Source organism: Porites lutea, chromosome 1, assembly GCF_958299795.1.
Source record: "Porites lutea chromosome 1, jaPorLute2.1, whole genome shotgun sequence".
Classification (NCBI taxonomy): Eukaryota; Metazoa; Cnidaria; class Anthozoa; order Scleractinia; family Poritidae; genus Porites; species Porites lutea.
The window spans coordinates 39,243,438-39,256,355 of NC_133201.1; the positions used below are offsets into that span (position 1 = coordinate 39,243,438).

The 12,918-nt window shown below is 40.6% G+C and overlaps 3 protein-coding genes across 3 annotated transcripts in view; 1 reads left to right on the plus strand and 2 right to left on the minus strand.

Annotated features, from left to right (window-relative positions):
• Positions 1 to 12,918, plus strand: part of LOC140950232 (T-complex protein 1 subunit theta-like) — a 295,708-nt gene that overhangs the window by 134,847 nt on the left and 147,943 nt on the right. The window lies entirely within an intron of this gene.
• Positions 1 to 12,918, minus strand: part of LOC140950110 (uncharacterized) — a 154,273-nt gene that overhangs the window by 105,950 nt on the left and 35,405 nt on the right. The window lies entirely within an intron of this gene.
• LOC140938428 (uncharacterized) lies at positions 4,623 to 6,630 on the minus strand. The gene has a single exon (XM_073387910.1). It carries the CDS (start codon positions 6,621 to 6,623, stop codon positions 4,680 to 4,682), a length of 1,944 nt encoding a protein of 647 aa, XP_073244011.1. The 5' UTR covers positions 6,624 to 6,630; the 3' UTR covers positions 4,623 to 4,679.

A 12,918-nucleotide genomic window follows, 5' to 3' on the forward strand; every position in this document is an offset into this window, starting at 1 on the left:
CTTCTGAAACTTTCTACAGCGTGAAAATTTCCGTTGCACGGGCCACGCAACTACCTCGATTGATCGTGGGAAATGCCGGCTAGTTGCAGCGCCTTCTTCTTGCTTTCGCTCCAAACTCTTTTCGAAAGTTTTAAGCTTAAAAGCTTACAGCAGTTGACCGTACGAATTCTGCCGAAGTTGATAGTAGTGTTAACTTTAGATACGTGGGAGACCTCCAGCCAGCGCTTGAAGAAGGCTTGTCTTTGTTTCCGGTGGTACAGTTCAAAGGGAAGCAAAGATTTATTATTGAGAAGATTGTGGAAAGAAGAGATGTTTTTGGGCAATTGATAGAAGAGTTTAACCTTCCAAATGTTGCCTATAAGCTAGGGGGTTTAAAACTCGTTAGATGCCAAAGGTTATGAATTCCCTAGTAATCTACTGGTCATAGTGATTTCACGAAAAATATTGAATGGATGGGGAGCGTTTTCTTTGTTGTACGGAAGCCCGGAATCATTAACTGGGGGATAAGATATTCAGGGTAATGTTCTTTAAGGAGTTTTACCAGAAGGACCCCGTTGCAGGTACATAAAGCTGTTCATTGGTAAGTATGCTGATTTGTTTACTAGGAAGGGTGCTACACTGAATTCACTGTGGGGAGTTCTGAAGGGGGTAAAATGGGATGTTGTTGCTCTGGGAAAACGGGATTTAAGTCACTGGCAGGGGGATTCTATCACTGACAATGGGAAAAAATGGAATTGAGGGTTAAACAGTTTCAATGGGATTGATATCCCCCCTTCAGGACCCTCATTATACTTAACAGTAGATCTGGCTTTTATTCAAGGATGCTCAGTAATCTTATGTCTAAAAGCTGACAGACACTTCACAAGAATTATCATGTTTTTTGTCACCATTTATTGGTAGTTGAAAGCTGATGAAGTAAGCCTTGTGACTGCTTAAGATAATAGTGCAATTGAACATTTACATATTATGAATGGAAAAACACCCCATAATAAAGAACTACAGATACCATTACACTAATTTTATTTTTACGCTGTTGAGATTTTTTCTTTCTTCATCATTATTGGAGTTTACATGTCTTCTTATAATACTGCTTGAGTTATGTATAAACTAGAGAGCTGTAATATTTTATTTTAATTTGTTAATAAACGTTTACACTGGGGTATTTTTTGCTGATTCTTTCTGTCCCGAAGGGTTTGTTTTACTAGGTGGCCAACAAGTATACTTGGTGCGCATTATATTCAGGTGCATGTTATACACATATGGTGTACCTGCACATAACATACAAAAACTGTTTTCCATCACTCGCTGGAAAAAAGGGAACTGTGCTGAAATTGTCTCTTACAGTTTTCGATAATTCTAAAAGTCTTTCTTCTTTTAGATTTTATTAAGTGTACAACCTGCAGAAGAGAAAAAACTCCTTTCTTTTTTGATGACAGTAATGAGAACAGTAGAATCATTCCCAGCCACTTATGTTGCGGCATCAGTGCCGAAGACTGTTAGTCTGCTTAAAGAAAATCAAGATGATCTGTGACAGGAATGTCAAGAATCAAATCTTCACTGCTTGTATTCTAGAATTTGTATTCTCTGATTGTATTCTACAGGAAACAATAATTGATAATTGTAATAACTTTTGTTCTGTGGAAAGTATTTTAGAGACACTGTGTGGAATGGTGACCATACAATGAAGATTTTTACCTTTCTGAAGAGGGTTTTTAAAGATTTAAAAATACTTAGTCAATGAAGAATATTATTGTCCTATGAGGAGAATCATAAATGATAGGGAAGTTATAAAATATCAAACAAATGCACCAAAGGAAAATTGTTAATATTGCAGCATTATCTTTTAAAAGTAAGTCCAATCTTGTACCATCAATTGCAAGGGAGTTAAAGCAATGGCACTGTGGATGTGTTTGAGGAGGTCAGTAAGGGGAAACATCAAGCCAATCATAGATAAATAGTTTTAAAAAAAATCACATATTCTGTGAAATTACTTTTATACATGTATTTGTCAAAAGATATCTTGTAATAAAAATTCATTTCTAGTATATTAGCCATAATTCTAATCACAGTGAAGATTAACCCAGGTTCTCTTATGCGGTTTAGTAAGCCAGAGACCCAGGTCCTTGAAATCAAGAGCTGAAGTTGGATCTTTGGAAAGTGTCCGTATTCCTTGGTCTCTTCTCCCTGGAATTTCCTTAAAAGCGTTCCCTTCTTGTAAAGTTTTAGTGACTACAAAAATATCTATATAGACATCCCACCCTTCCACGATTTCTCAACTCTATACCTACACGTGTCACACACTGCGCGTTTATCACCCTCCAAAACTTCACACCAACCACTTTCAAGCATTTTCGCAAACTGACCTTTATTTTTTTTTTCACTTATCCGAAAAAACAAACCCACACAGCCTGCCAAAATCGACCTCACTTAACAAGTCAGGATTCAGCACATAACCGGACCGAGATTTCGAACTAAACACAACGGTTGTATTTAAAATACGTCCGGTTGGAGCGAAAGCAAGAAGGTGCGTGCACTGCAGCAAGCCAGCAATTCCCACGATCAATCGAGGTAGTTGCGTGGCCCGTGCAACGGAAATTTTCACGCTGTAGAAAGTTTCAGAAGTCGTGCAACGAACATGGACATCTAAAATGTAAGCCTGGCTTTGTATACTAGACAATGTAAGCAAATTAAGGAGTGGAAAGTGAAAGTCATGTATCGCGTATCGTATCAGCAATAAAAAATTACGATACCTTGGAAAGATCCGCCCTAAAAACTCATCGGTGAGTGTTTTTTTCTTGTAGCCGTGCTAAAGGTTGCAATTTTGCGGGTTTTTAACATTTTGTTCTGAAACTTTCCTCGAGAAACTTTCCCCGTTGAACGCGCTACGCAACTATGGCGGGTCATGTCGCAGCTCTTACAAGGTGGATTCTGATTGGTCCATGGGAAAATGATTGAACTTTAATGTCATTACTTTGTTTAAGTTTTTGTTTTCCATTTGAAGGAAGGTTTCAGGGAATTAGGTGCCAGAGAAGTACTACTGCTACTTTAAGCGACGGGGCTACTTTAAGCGACGGGGCTACTTTAAGCGACGGGGCTACTTTAAGCGACGGGGCTACTTTAAGCGACGGGGCTACTTTAAGCGACGGGGCTACTTTAAGCGACGGGGATATGAGGTGTTACAGGGATATGAGGTGTTACAGGGATATGAGGTGTTACAGGGGTGGAGGAAGGGTGTAAGGATTTCATGGAGTGTAGGAGATGCAAGGGTGAGAGATGTAATGTACCAGTTATGTAGGGAGTGCAAGGATGTAGGATGTGACGGGTGAAGGGATGCAAGCGGTGAGACTTGAGTAGGGTCATAGGGTTAGGGTTAGGGTTAGGTGGCAAGGGCGACCAGGATGGCGGAGGTGGCAAGGGTAGTGAGGGTGGCGAGGGTGGCGAGAGTGGCGGCGGTGGCGAGGGTGGCGGCGGTGGCGAGGGTGGCGGAGGTGGCGAGGGTGGCGGCGGTGGCGAGGGTGGCGAGGGTGGCGAGGGTGGCGGCGGTGGCGAGGGTGGCGGCGGTAGCGGCGGTGGCGAGGGTGGCGAGGGTGGCGAGGGTGGCGAGGGTGAATGAAAAAAAAAACGTGAATGCCTTTCTTAAATTGATCTCTCTACCATCCCGGATATAATATCTAATATCTAAATACAACATCTCTTTGAGGGAAATCGATGACGCGGTTGCACCAATTCAATCTCGATAGCTTAAATATCGTCCATATGCCCCTTGGTACAGCGACGACCTTGGACAGGTTAAACGTGAAAAGCGAAGATTGCAACGGAAATGCAGGAAGTCGGGTCTCACAGTACATAAGCAACTGTTTGAGGATAAATGCCTTGAAATGTAGCAACCGTCACGAACTTTAAGATCAGCGTCACGTTCGCTACGCTGTCCTCAAAAAGCTAAAACTGAAACTTCGGGTGTAGAGCTTTTTCTTTTGTGGCACCGAAATTGTGGAACTCCCTATCGGAGGACATTAACAATGCCAAGACTGTAATCTGTTTTACAAAGCAAGTTGCAAACTCATCTTTTTAGGAAAGATTTTTTACTTTACAACCCTAAACAATATATACTGGCGGCTACGTCTCGTTTAAAGCTCGGAGATTGCGCTCTTATTTTCTCTGCTCCTAATATGAGAAATAATTTTATAAGACTTATGTTAGCAAGTTTACTTTTCAAAGGTGCGCATTTTCTGTTCCTTAGGCCCTGTTCAGACGCCAAACTTTTCATGAGCCGAACCTATTCACAATAAACAGGCGTTACTAATTGATTCCCTCGCCGAACTTTTCATGTACTTAGTTCAATGTATTAGGTTCGGTTCATGAAAACTTCGGCGTCTGAACCGGGCCTTACTATACTTTATTACGATAACCAATGCTGGTATCCTGATTTTGGCCTGTTTGAAAAGCTTACTTTGACAAGGTCCATCTCCATCTATTACAACTACAAAAACGATGTGCAAGATTCATTTTGGACGCCACCATGAATGATAGCTCCGTTGAATTGTTTAATCATGCAGTTAGGTTTGCTGCCGCCTATAGATGACATTATACGCGCTATCATGAACTCTTTCTTCTTGGTAAAATGGGGTTGACAGACCTGCGCGGCTCCTGCTGTGTGACCGTTGTGTTGTTATAAGCCTTTACAGTTTTGCTTTAACAAGCATGTCTTTAAGCGACTTTCCTTTTCTATAAGAGATCAAGGGAGGTTCCTTGAATATCTCTCTGAGTAGTGGCTGGTTTTCTATTAAATGCCATTTTTCCATTAGTATGTTTTTCAAACCTGGTAATGACGGTTGAAATTGCGTGACAAAGGGTAAAAGTATTTTTTGCGCTTTCTGTTTTTGTGTCAGAGCTGTCGCTCTATCTGCATATTTAACTTCTGAGAGGATCTTTTCTACCATACTCTCTGGGTAGCCTCTCGAGATAAGGCGTGTTTTAAAGTTTTTAATATCCTTGTCAAATATGACTTTAGAAGAGTTAGTTCTTAGAAGTCTAAGAGCCTCTCCTTTGACAAAACCTTTTTTAACGCCTGGTGGGTGGCAACTGTTAAAGTTAGTGTACTGAAACGTTTCAGTAGATTTAAAATGTGTGCGCACGTCGAGAATTCTTTCTTTCTCAAATCTCTCTCCCTTATAGACTGTCGTGTCCAAGAATGTGGTTTCAATTTGTGATATTTCAGCAGTGAACTTGATTGTAGGATGAAAAGAATTGGTTTGCTCAATGAAAAGATCTATATCTTCTTTGTTTGTGTCCCACAAAGAGAATATGTCGTCAATAAACCTTTTCCACGTTAGTGGTTTCCTTCTGCTTTGTTTTAAGATCTCCTTTTCTATTGTTGCCATAAAAATGTTGGCAAAAGCTACTGCCATTTTCGTGCCCATAGCAGTTCCGTGAGTCTGGAGATAGTCTTTCCCATTGAAATGGAAAGAGTTCTCTTTAAGGATAAGACTGAGCATTTCTTTAAGCAGGTGTGTAGCTATAGGAGGGTTTTTGTCATGAAATTTTTCGTATGCGTTGCATACTATAGTAATTCCTTCCTCCTGTGGGATATTCGTGTAAAGGCTGGTGACATCCATTGAGACTAAGAAAGCGTTACTAGGCACCCTAGTGTTTTCGATAAATCTTATAAAATGTGTCGTATCTTTAAGATACGAGTCTTGTATTTGTGCTATTGGCTGAAGTAGCTTGTCTACAAATGATGAGAGGCGTTCTGTGGGGCCATCGCACCCCGAAATGATAGGTCTTCCAACTAAAGTCGGTTTGTGTATTTTTGTGAGAGTGTAGAATACTGGAATTCGTGGCGGATCTGGTGTCTGGTTAAACCATTTTACTGTCATTTCGTCAATGAAACCTTCGTTATGTAGAGTGTTAATGAGGTGTTTGACTCTCTGGGATGTGTCCTTAACCATTGGTTTTTCCAAAGGTTGATAGTTGTTTCTATCATCCAACTGTTTTTGTCCCTCATTTATTTTGTTCTCTCTTTTCATTATGACGGTTGTTGTGCCTTTATCTGCTTTCTTAAGGATTATTTCTTTGTTTTGAATAAGTTCACGGAGCGCTCGGCGCTCCCCAGGCGGCAGATTGTTTTTAGGTTTATTTAGTGGCACTTCTGTTAGCCGTAGTTTGACTTCCTCTAAATAGGATTCTAGAGCAACTGACCGTTGAACTGGGGGAATCCAACTAGACTTCACATGGAAGGGGTGTGGTACAGTATCTTTGCCATGATAAATGTATTTGAGGCGCATCCTTCTGGCAAATTGGTTAAAGTCTGAAATTAGTTGGCTCCTTATCTGGTTTTCTTTCATGACAGGAGTTGGAATGAATTTCAAACCCCGAGAGAGTAAATTGATCTGCTCTGTTGTTAGTTCTGTGTCTGAGAGGTTCTTAATGTGTTTTTTGCGTGTCTCTATGGCTTCGTTATATAGCTTAATGTGTTTGACATTTTTCCGCTTTCTTCTCCTGTGATTTCTTTCAGTGAGTGTTTTACTATTTATCCCCTTCTCTTTTCCCTTGTTAGAAACAGAGAGAACACTGGGATACGATTCACTTTGTTTATTCTCAATATCAGTAAACTTTGACATCATTTGTGAGAACTTGTCGAACTTAGCTTGGAGGTCTGATGCTAACTTAATTACATCAGTGCTTTTCATTAAAGAAGAGGTAGAAGACAACTGCATAAAAGATAAGCATACCTACCACATGCGTGTTTTTTAGATAAGCCTTCTTCTTCCTGCGTTGTGTCTGCGAGAAGCACGAGAAGCCTTCTTCTCTTCTTCAATGCAAACGAACGATCTCTTCTTCTTTCTCTCAAACCACGATCTCTTCTTCTTTCTCTCAAACCACGATCTCTTCTTCTTTCTCTCAAACCACAATCTCTTCTTCTATGCGCGCACGGTGAACAAAAACTGATACGGTGAACCAAAAGTGATATATTTCTTCGATGAAGTCTAGCGTCGGTCTGGTTATGTTAGTTGCAGTGAGCGACACGCGACCGCTGAAACAGTGATCTCTGATTGGCTGCCACCACCGCCACCGAACATTTGCAAGAACCAATCAGATCCAACCTTGTAAGAGCTGCGAGCCTACCGACTATGGCGATCGATGAGGAAACCTACGTCGTGTAAGAAAACACGAGAGTCACCCGGTAGCTTCTCTTCGCTGATTGGCCAGAAAAAAATTTTTCTGGCCAATCAGAAGCAGGCAATTCAAACGCTTCTGGAACTGGTTCGGTAAGAGTAAGTGCCCAGGGGCTCGTCTCGATCTTACAGTAAACTTTCACCACGAACATTTTATCGACCCGACTAACTGCCCCTGGGTCTCCGAGGATGGGTTTATGCATTCTCTGTGTAAAAATGAGAACATGCCTATGTGGGGAAAGCACCGTTGCCGCATAACAAAAGAAATTGCTATCCACCTTACCCGGATCATTACTTAAGGTCCCTAATGCCTCAAAGAAAATTTCAGGGGATTTTTTTATGATCCATCTCCTTTCTTATCCAAAAGGATAATCAGTCAATAATGGTACTTCTCAGGAGCATCTAAGTGTCCATTATAATAATATTGACAAGGCAATTGGAAGAATCAATATTATTTGTGAGGTGTTGGTTCTTATATGGCAAAAACTGATACATAATACATTAAAAGTGCATAATTTTCAGGATTAAACCAGATAATCCACAAGATTATCATCTTTTAGGTTAAAGCTGGAACAATCAATATTATTATGATAACTGCATGCCTATGGGATGAGCCAGCTATTGCAAAACATTTGAAGCTTTTAGTATTAAAGAATGGATCACACAGGAAAAACTTAGTAGAGCCAACCTTCTTCGCCTGCTGGTTGATTGTCTTGTCATTCAGCCCAAAGAAGATCAATGTTTAAAAAGTCTGGAGTTATTTTTGGAATTATGTGATTTTTAAGGCAATCCCATTGCACCGGACGAAATTACATTTGGTCCTTAGACGATTTCGACATCTGCTGGTTTGGAGCTAGACCCTATCTGTTGTGAATCTTGCCGCTTACCCGAACTTAATTTGTTACATTTTTGACTGATAGTGAGGCTCTCGTTCACGTGATAAGTAAATCCACATGTAAGGATAAATTGAATTAATGTCAATTCCAAAACCGCCCATGCTCCCCTCCATCCGGGCACCCCCAGGGATATGACTTTTTTGAAAAATTTTGGTAAAATCTCCCGGTATATTGGTAGCTTAGATGTTCAAATGCCCACCGGTTCACAAGCGATTATTCAAACATTTTCCCACTTTATTATTTAATTTTTAATTTAATTTAATTTTTATTCTTTACTATTTTTATTCAAATTTAAATATCGCACTAGACACAACCGAAACTCATCTGAAGTCTTGGAAAGCTGTACATGTCTTACGTCGGTTTCTTCATTTCCATAAAATTGTTCATTCCAGAAAGCCCACATTTAACAGGCTTTTTCAAAGGTTCTCAAATGCTCCAACAAAACAGTGAATATAAGAGCAACGACCTGTGAACGCGTTGTGCACATGAGGAATGAAAGAATTACGAGATCCTTTTGCTTACGACGATGGCCAGCGTTTTGACACGACAGTCAAATGCCCGACCTGGCGGGCCTCATTTTGGGACAAATTCCCCACTGTACGGAGCAAAACACCAGTAAAATGCCAAGGGGGAGGGGGGGTGGGGCATGGGCGGTTTTGGAATTGACTGGTACATAAACTATACAAAACGTTATGCAGACACAGTTGCAAAAGATCAGTTTTTCTATTTAGACACATCTAGCGGAACAACAGAAGCAAGTAGGTCGACCATTATATAATGGAGGATTTGCCACAAGAAAAATATTTAAGCAATAGAAAACGTTTTCCGTGTTTGCATAAAAAACACGAGAGGGGTTGGGAGAACTCGAGACAGTTATGCAAACCCGAGACGGGTTTGCATAACTGACTCGAATTCTCCCAAACCCTAGAGTGTCTATATCAGGCTATGTAAACACGGGAAGAAAAATTTCCATTGCTTTTATAAAAAAAACTTTCCCGGGAAAAACAGAAAAACACTTTGTTCAGGGAACTGATTAAAACAGAAATTCTTACCAGTCTCGAAGTGTTGTACACGAAACTTGTACGCGAATCAGTTCTCGTTTTGCAAAAGAGATGCTTTTCAAAATACGGAGTTTTTTCCCCTTAAAATGTCAGCTTAAGCGGAAAAAATTGACACGGCATGTTTTTAAAGCTTTTCTAAGTTTCATCGGACGAGGAAATGGGTAAATAAAGTAAACTTGTCGAGTTTTCAACTAAAAAACGTTTTCCAATAGTCGTGCTTGCGTAATTAGCGCGAGCACAGAAAACCATCATTGACGTCAAAACCGGTGAGAGTAAGAGGAGGAACGAGTTTGCGGAATGGCATGTGGTATGGCTTGCGGAATGACATAATTATGCGGACTGTAATATATCATAATGACTTAAAGAAAGAAATGAAACTGAAAATTGCGCCCTTTTTTGACGCCAATCAATTCACAAGCAGCCGCTTTTTTAATGTTGCGGAATCGACTACGATGACAATCAAAAAACAAGGAAAGACTTCTTGATTTCTCACGGTCGATTACCTTTTTGCAGAGCCACAAAGCTTCTACTTTCCTTTATTAGTCGGGCTGCTGGCAGCACCGATACTACATCACGAAAGTCGGCCATTGAAGAAAACATGTTTTGGAAGGTCACGCTCTCTTCTGCTTTAAACTTTTTTCTACAAAAGATATTTTCACGATTAACGTCACTTTTTTTAACCCATATTTGCATTTGAAGCCGCGCGAGAAGTGTTTCTTTTAAGACGGTGGGTCGCGTGATTGATCGTGACATAATATTCAGAGATCGAACATATCTTGTATTTTTTTTCCCTTGGCTGCGTGGTGAAGTTTCAGGCACGCGAAGATAACAGCTGGCGAAGAAGCGCGAGCTTGAATCCTGGCAATCGAGTTTGTGTGCTTTTTCTCTTTCTTTCTGTCTTTTCTTTTTCTTTACCTTCTTACTTTTAGCATCTTTTCTCCTTTACCTTTATTAATTAAGTTAGTAAAGCCGATTCGGCATCACTCCAACTGTTAAAAAAAATACACATTAATGATTGGCTAGTTCTTGATCAAGTGCACACACTCACACAAACAACGGTGCGAAGAGACGCGGAAAGGCCGAAAGGAGACAGAAAGCAGTTCGCCGCTTCACTCGATTTGTGGATTACGGATTAATGTTTGACTCGAGGCGTTCATTTAGTCTGGATCTGGAATATGATCTGATTTATTCACCGTATTAAAAATCCCTAGAATTGTAGCTATAAAAGGGGGTGGTAGGCGTACACGACTTTTACCTCATGCCAAAATGCTGCTTATTCCAATAAAGTTTTTTTTCTCTGCTGGGTAGATTATGCTCTGGAAGGTTCTAAGTTTTCACTGAGCAAATGTGATTTTAGCCGCATGTTTCACACTGAATCATGACATACATATCGATTCACTGTAGCTATAATTGTTTCTGGTCGGCAGGATTTGCCCTCTGATAAAAGCGCATTTTCTTTGACCTCTTATTTGCACTATTAACGTCACTTTTTTAACCCTTATTTGATTTAACACCGCGAGAAGTGTTTCTTTTAAGACGGTGGGTCGCGTGATTGATCGTGACATAATATTCAGAGATCGAACATATCTTGTATTTTTTTTCCTTAGCTGCGTGGTGAAGTTTCAGGCACGCGAAGCTAACAGCTGGCGAAGAAGCGCGAGCTTGAATCCTGGTAATCGAGTTTGTGTGCTTTTTCTCTTTCTTTCTGTCTTTTCATTTTCTTTACCTTCTTAGTTTTAGCATTTTTTCTCCTTTACGTTTAAAACTATCACTGAATTTTTCCTTAAAAATTGGCATTAATTAAAGAGACGTACACTTTCATCACATTTGTTCAGCAGAAATTTCATAGAAACTTCAAGAAGAGACTTAATCCCGTATGAACAGCAAATACAAGTTGGTGTACGGGTCCCACAGGAATAGCCGCTGCCGTAATAAAAAGAGCAAAACCCTTGTCGGGGGGTGCTCGGTGGCTGTTCTTTGCCTAGCAGCAGCTAGGACTTCTTGCCTCACCGAAGTGAGGACTTTACCGCTGACCAGGCGGTTGTCTTTCCCTATTTTACCACTGGGACCGTGGTTGAGTTCTCCGAGGAGATCTCTGAGCACTCCCCTTTCAACCAGTAGGGCCCGGAGCGGAATCACCTGTTGGAAATTATTGCGTCATTGTGGCGGGAAAACTCGTCACGTGATCTGAAAACTGAGCTTTTGCATGAGAGTCTTAGAACTGTGTAGTCGTTCGGAGTAGTGCAGCTGATCGAGTGTGTGGATTGAGTGTAGATCATCGAATTTTTACGCGAATTGATGTCGATGAATCCTTTAAGTGTAGACCAGAGTACAGAATTCTAAAATATGAACATGTGAAGAAATAAGCTTTAATGGAGTGAAGAATTAAAACTACAGAGAACTAATTATATATACAACATTTGGTTACATGGTCCTTCGCAGTCGCCGGATCGGCGAAACAAGTTTAATCAATTAATCGTCAGGAACAGGATTACAGTACAAGAAGAACAGTATGGACAACGGAAAAGCAAAGAGAATTAGAAATGCCCACAGAGCCTTTGTGGAGAAAACGATGGAAGGTGCGACTAGGATTTTAGTCGAGCAAACTGCCGATCACGTGGAAGATTCATCAAGGGAAAAACTTATGGGACTGAAATTCACCCTCAATGAAAGGCTAGAAACTATCCAAAAGCTGGACGAAACAATTCTGGAAAACAGTAAGGGGAGAGACATTAAGAAAGAAGTCGAGGATTGTGGTGAGTTTTGTGCAAAAGTTTACCGTATTTTGGCTAGAATTAACTTGAGTTTAGAGGATGCTAAAAATAGCGCACACGTGGGAACTTCACCAAGCTTCAGTCAAATTAATAACAATGTCAAAAGCAATGAGGGCGCGAAAGTGAAGCTACCTAAACTAGAACTAAAGTCATTTTCAGGCAACTACGAGGAACGGCAGAGTTTCTTGGACACTTTCGAATCTGCGGTTAACAGAAACACTGACATTTCAAGAATCCAAAAATTCACCTATTTGAAGAGTTGTGTGACAGGCGCTGCCGAATCTGCAATTACTGGGTTGCCTCTCACTGAGGATAATTACGAAACTGCCACTGATATACTTAGAGATAGATTTGGTAAACCACAGCTGTTGATTTCTAACCACATGGACGCTTTGTTGAAATTGCCAATAGTCAGTTCAGTGCATGAAACCAAGAAACTCCGTGATTTGTATGACAAGATTGAGATAAACATTCGAAGTTTGAAGGCACTAGGCGTCGAATCAGAGTCCTTTGGAAATTTATTAGTTCCAGTTGTAATGGAGAAAATTCCTTCTGAGTTGAGATTAATCATCAGTCGCAAGTTTGGCAGTAAAGAAACTTGGGACCTTGATGTCCTGTTAAATGCACTGAAATCTGAGTTGGAGGCAAGAGAAAGGTGTAATGTAGTGAAAACAAGTAGTCCAACCAATTCTAACCCTAGATTTGACCAGCATAAGGGAAGATTCAAACAGCCCCTTTCCTCATCTGCACTTAATGCGGGCAGTGAAGAGTGTACTCTGCAATGTGTCTTTTGCAAGAAAAATCACAAGTCCATCACCTGTAGTACCATTACTGAACCAAAGGCTACAAGAACTATACTGAGACGAAGTGGCAGGTGTTTTGTTTGCTTGAAAGCAGGGCATATTACACCACGTTGTCAGTCAAAGGCCAAGTGTTTTAATTGTGGAGCTAGACATCATGTGACTATCTGTGAAAACCCTAAGAAGCCTGTCCAACCTAGTAGTTCAGGAGC

Excerpts from the sequence above, each read along its gene's own strand:
- LOC140938428 (XM_073387910.1), bottom strand. The coding sequence starts at position 6,623 with ATGATGTCAAAGTTTACTGATATTGAGAATAAACAAAGTGAATCGTAT.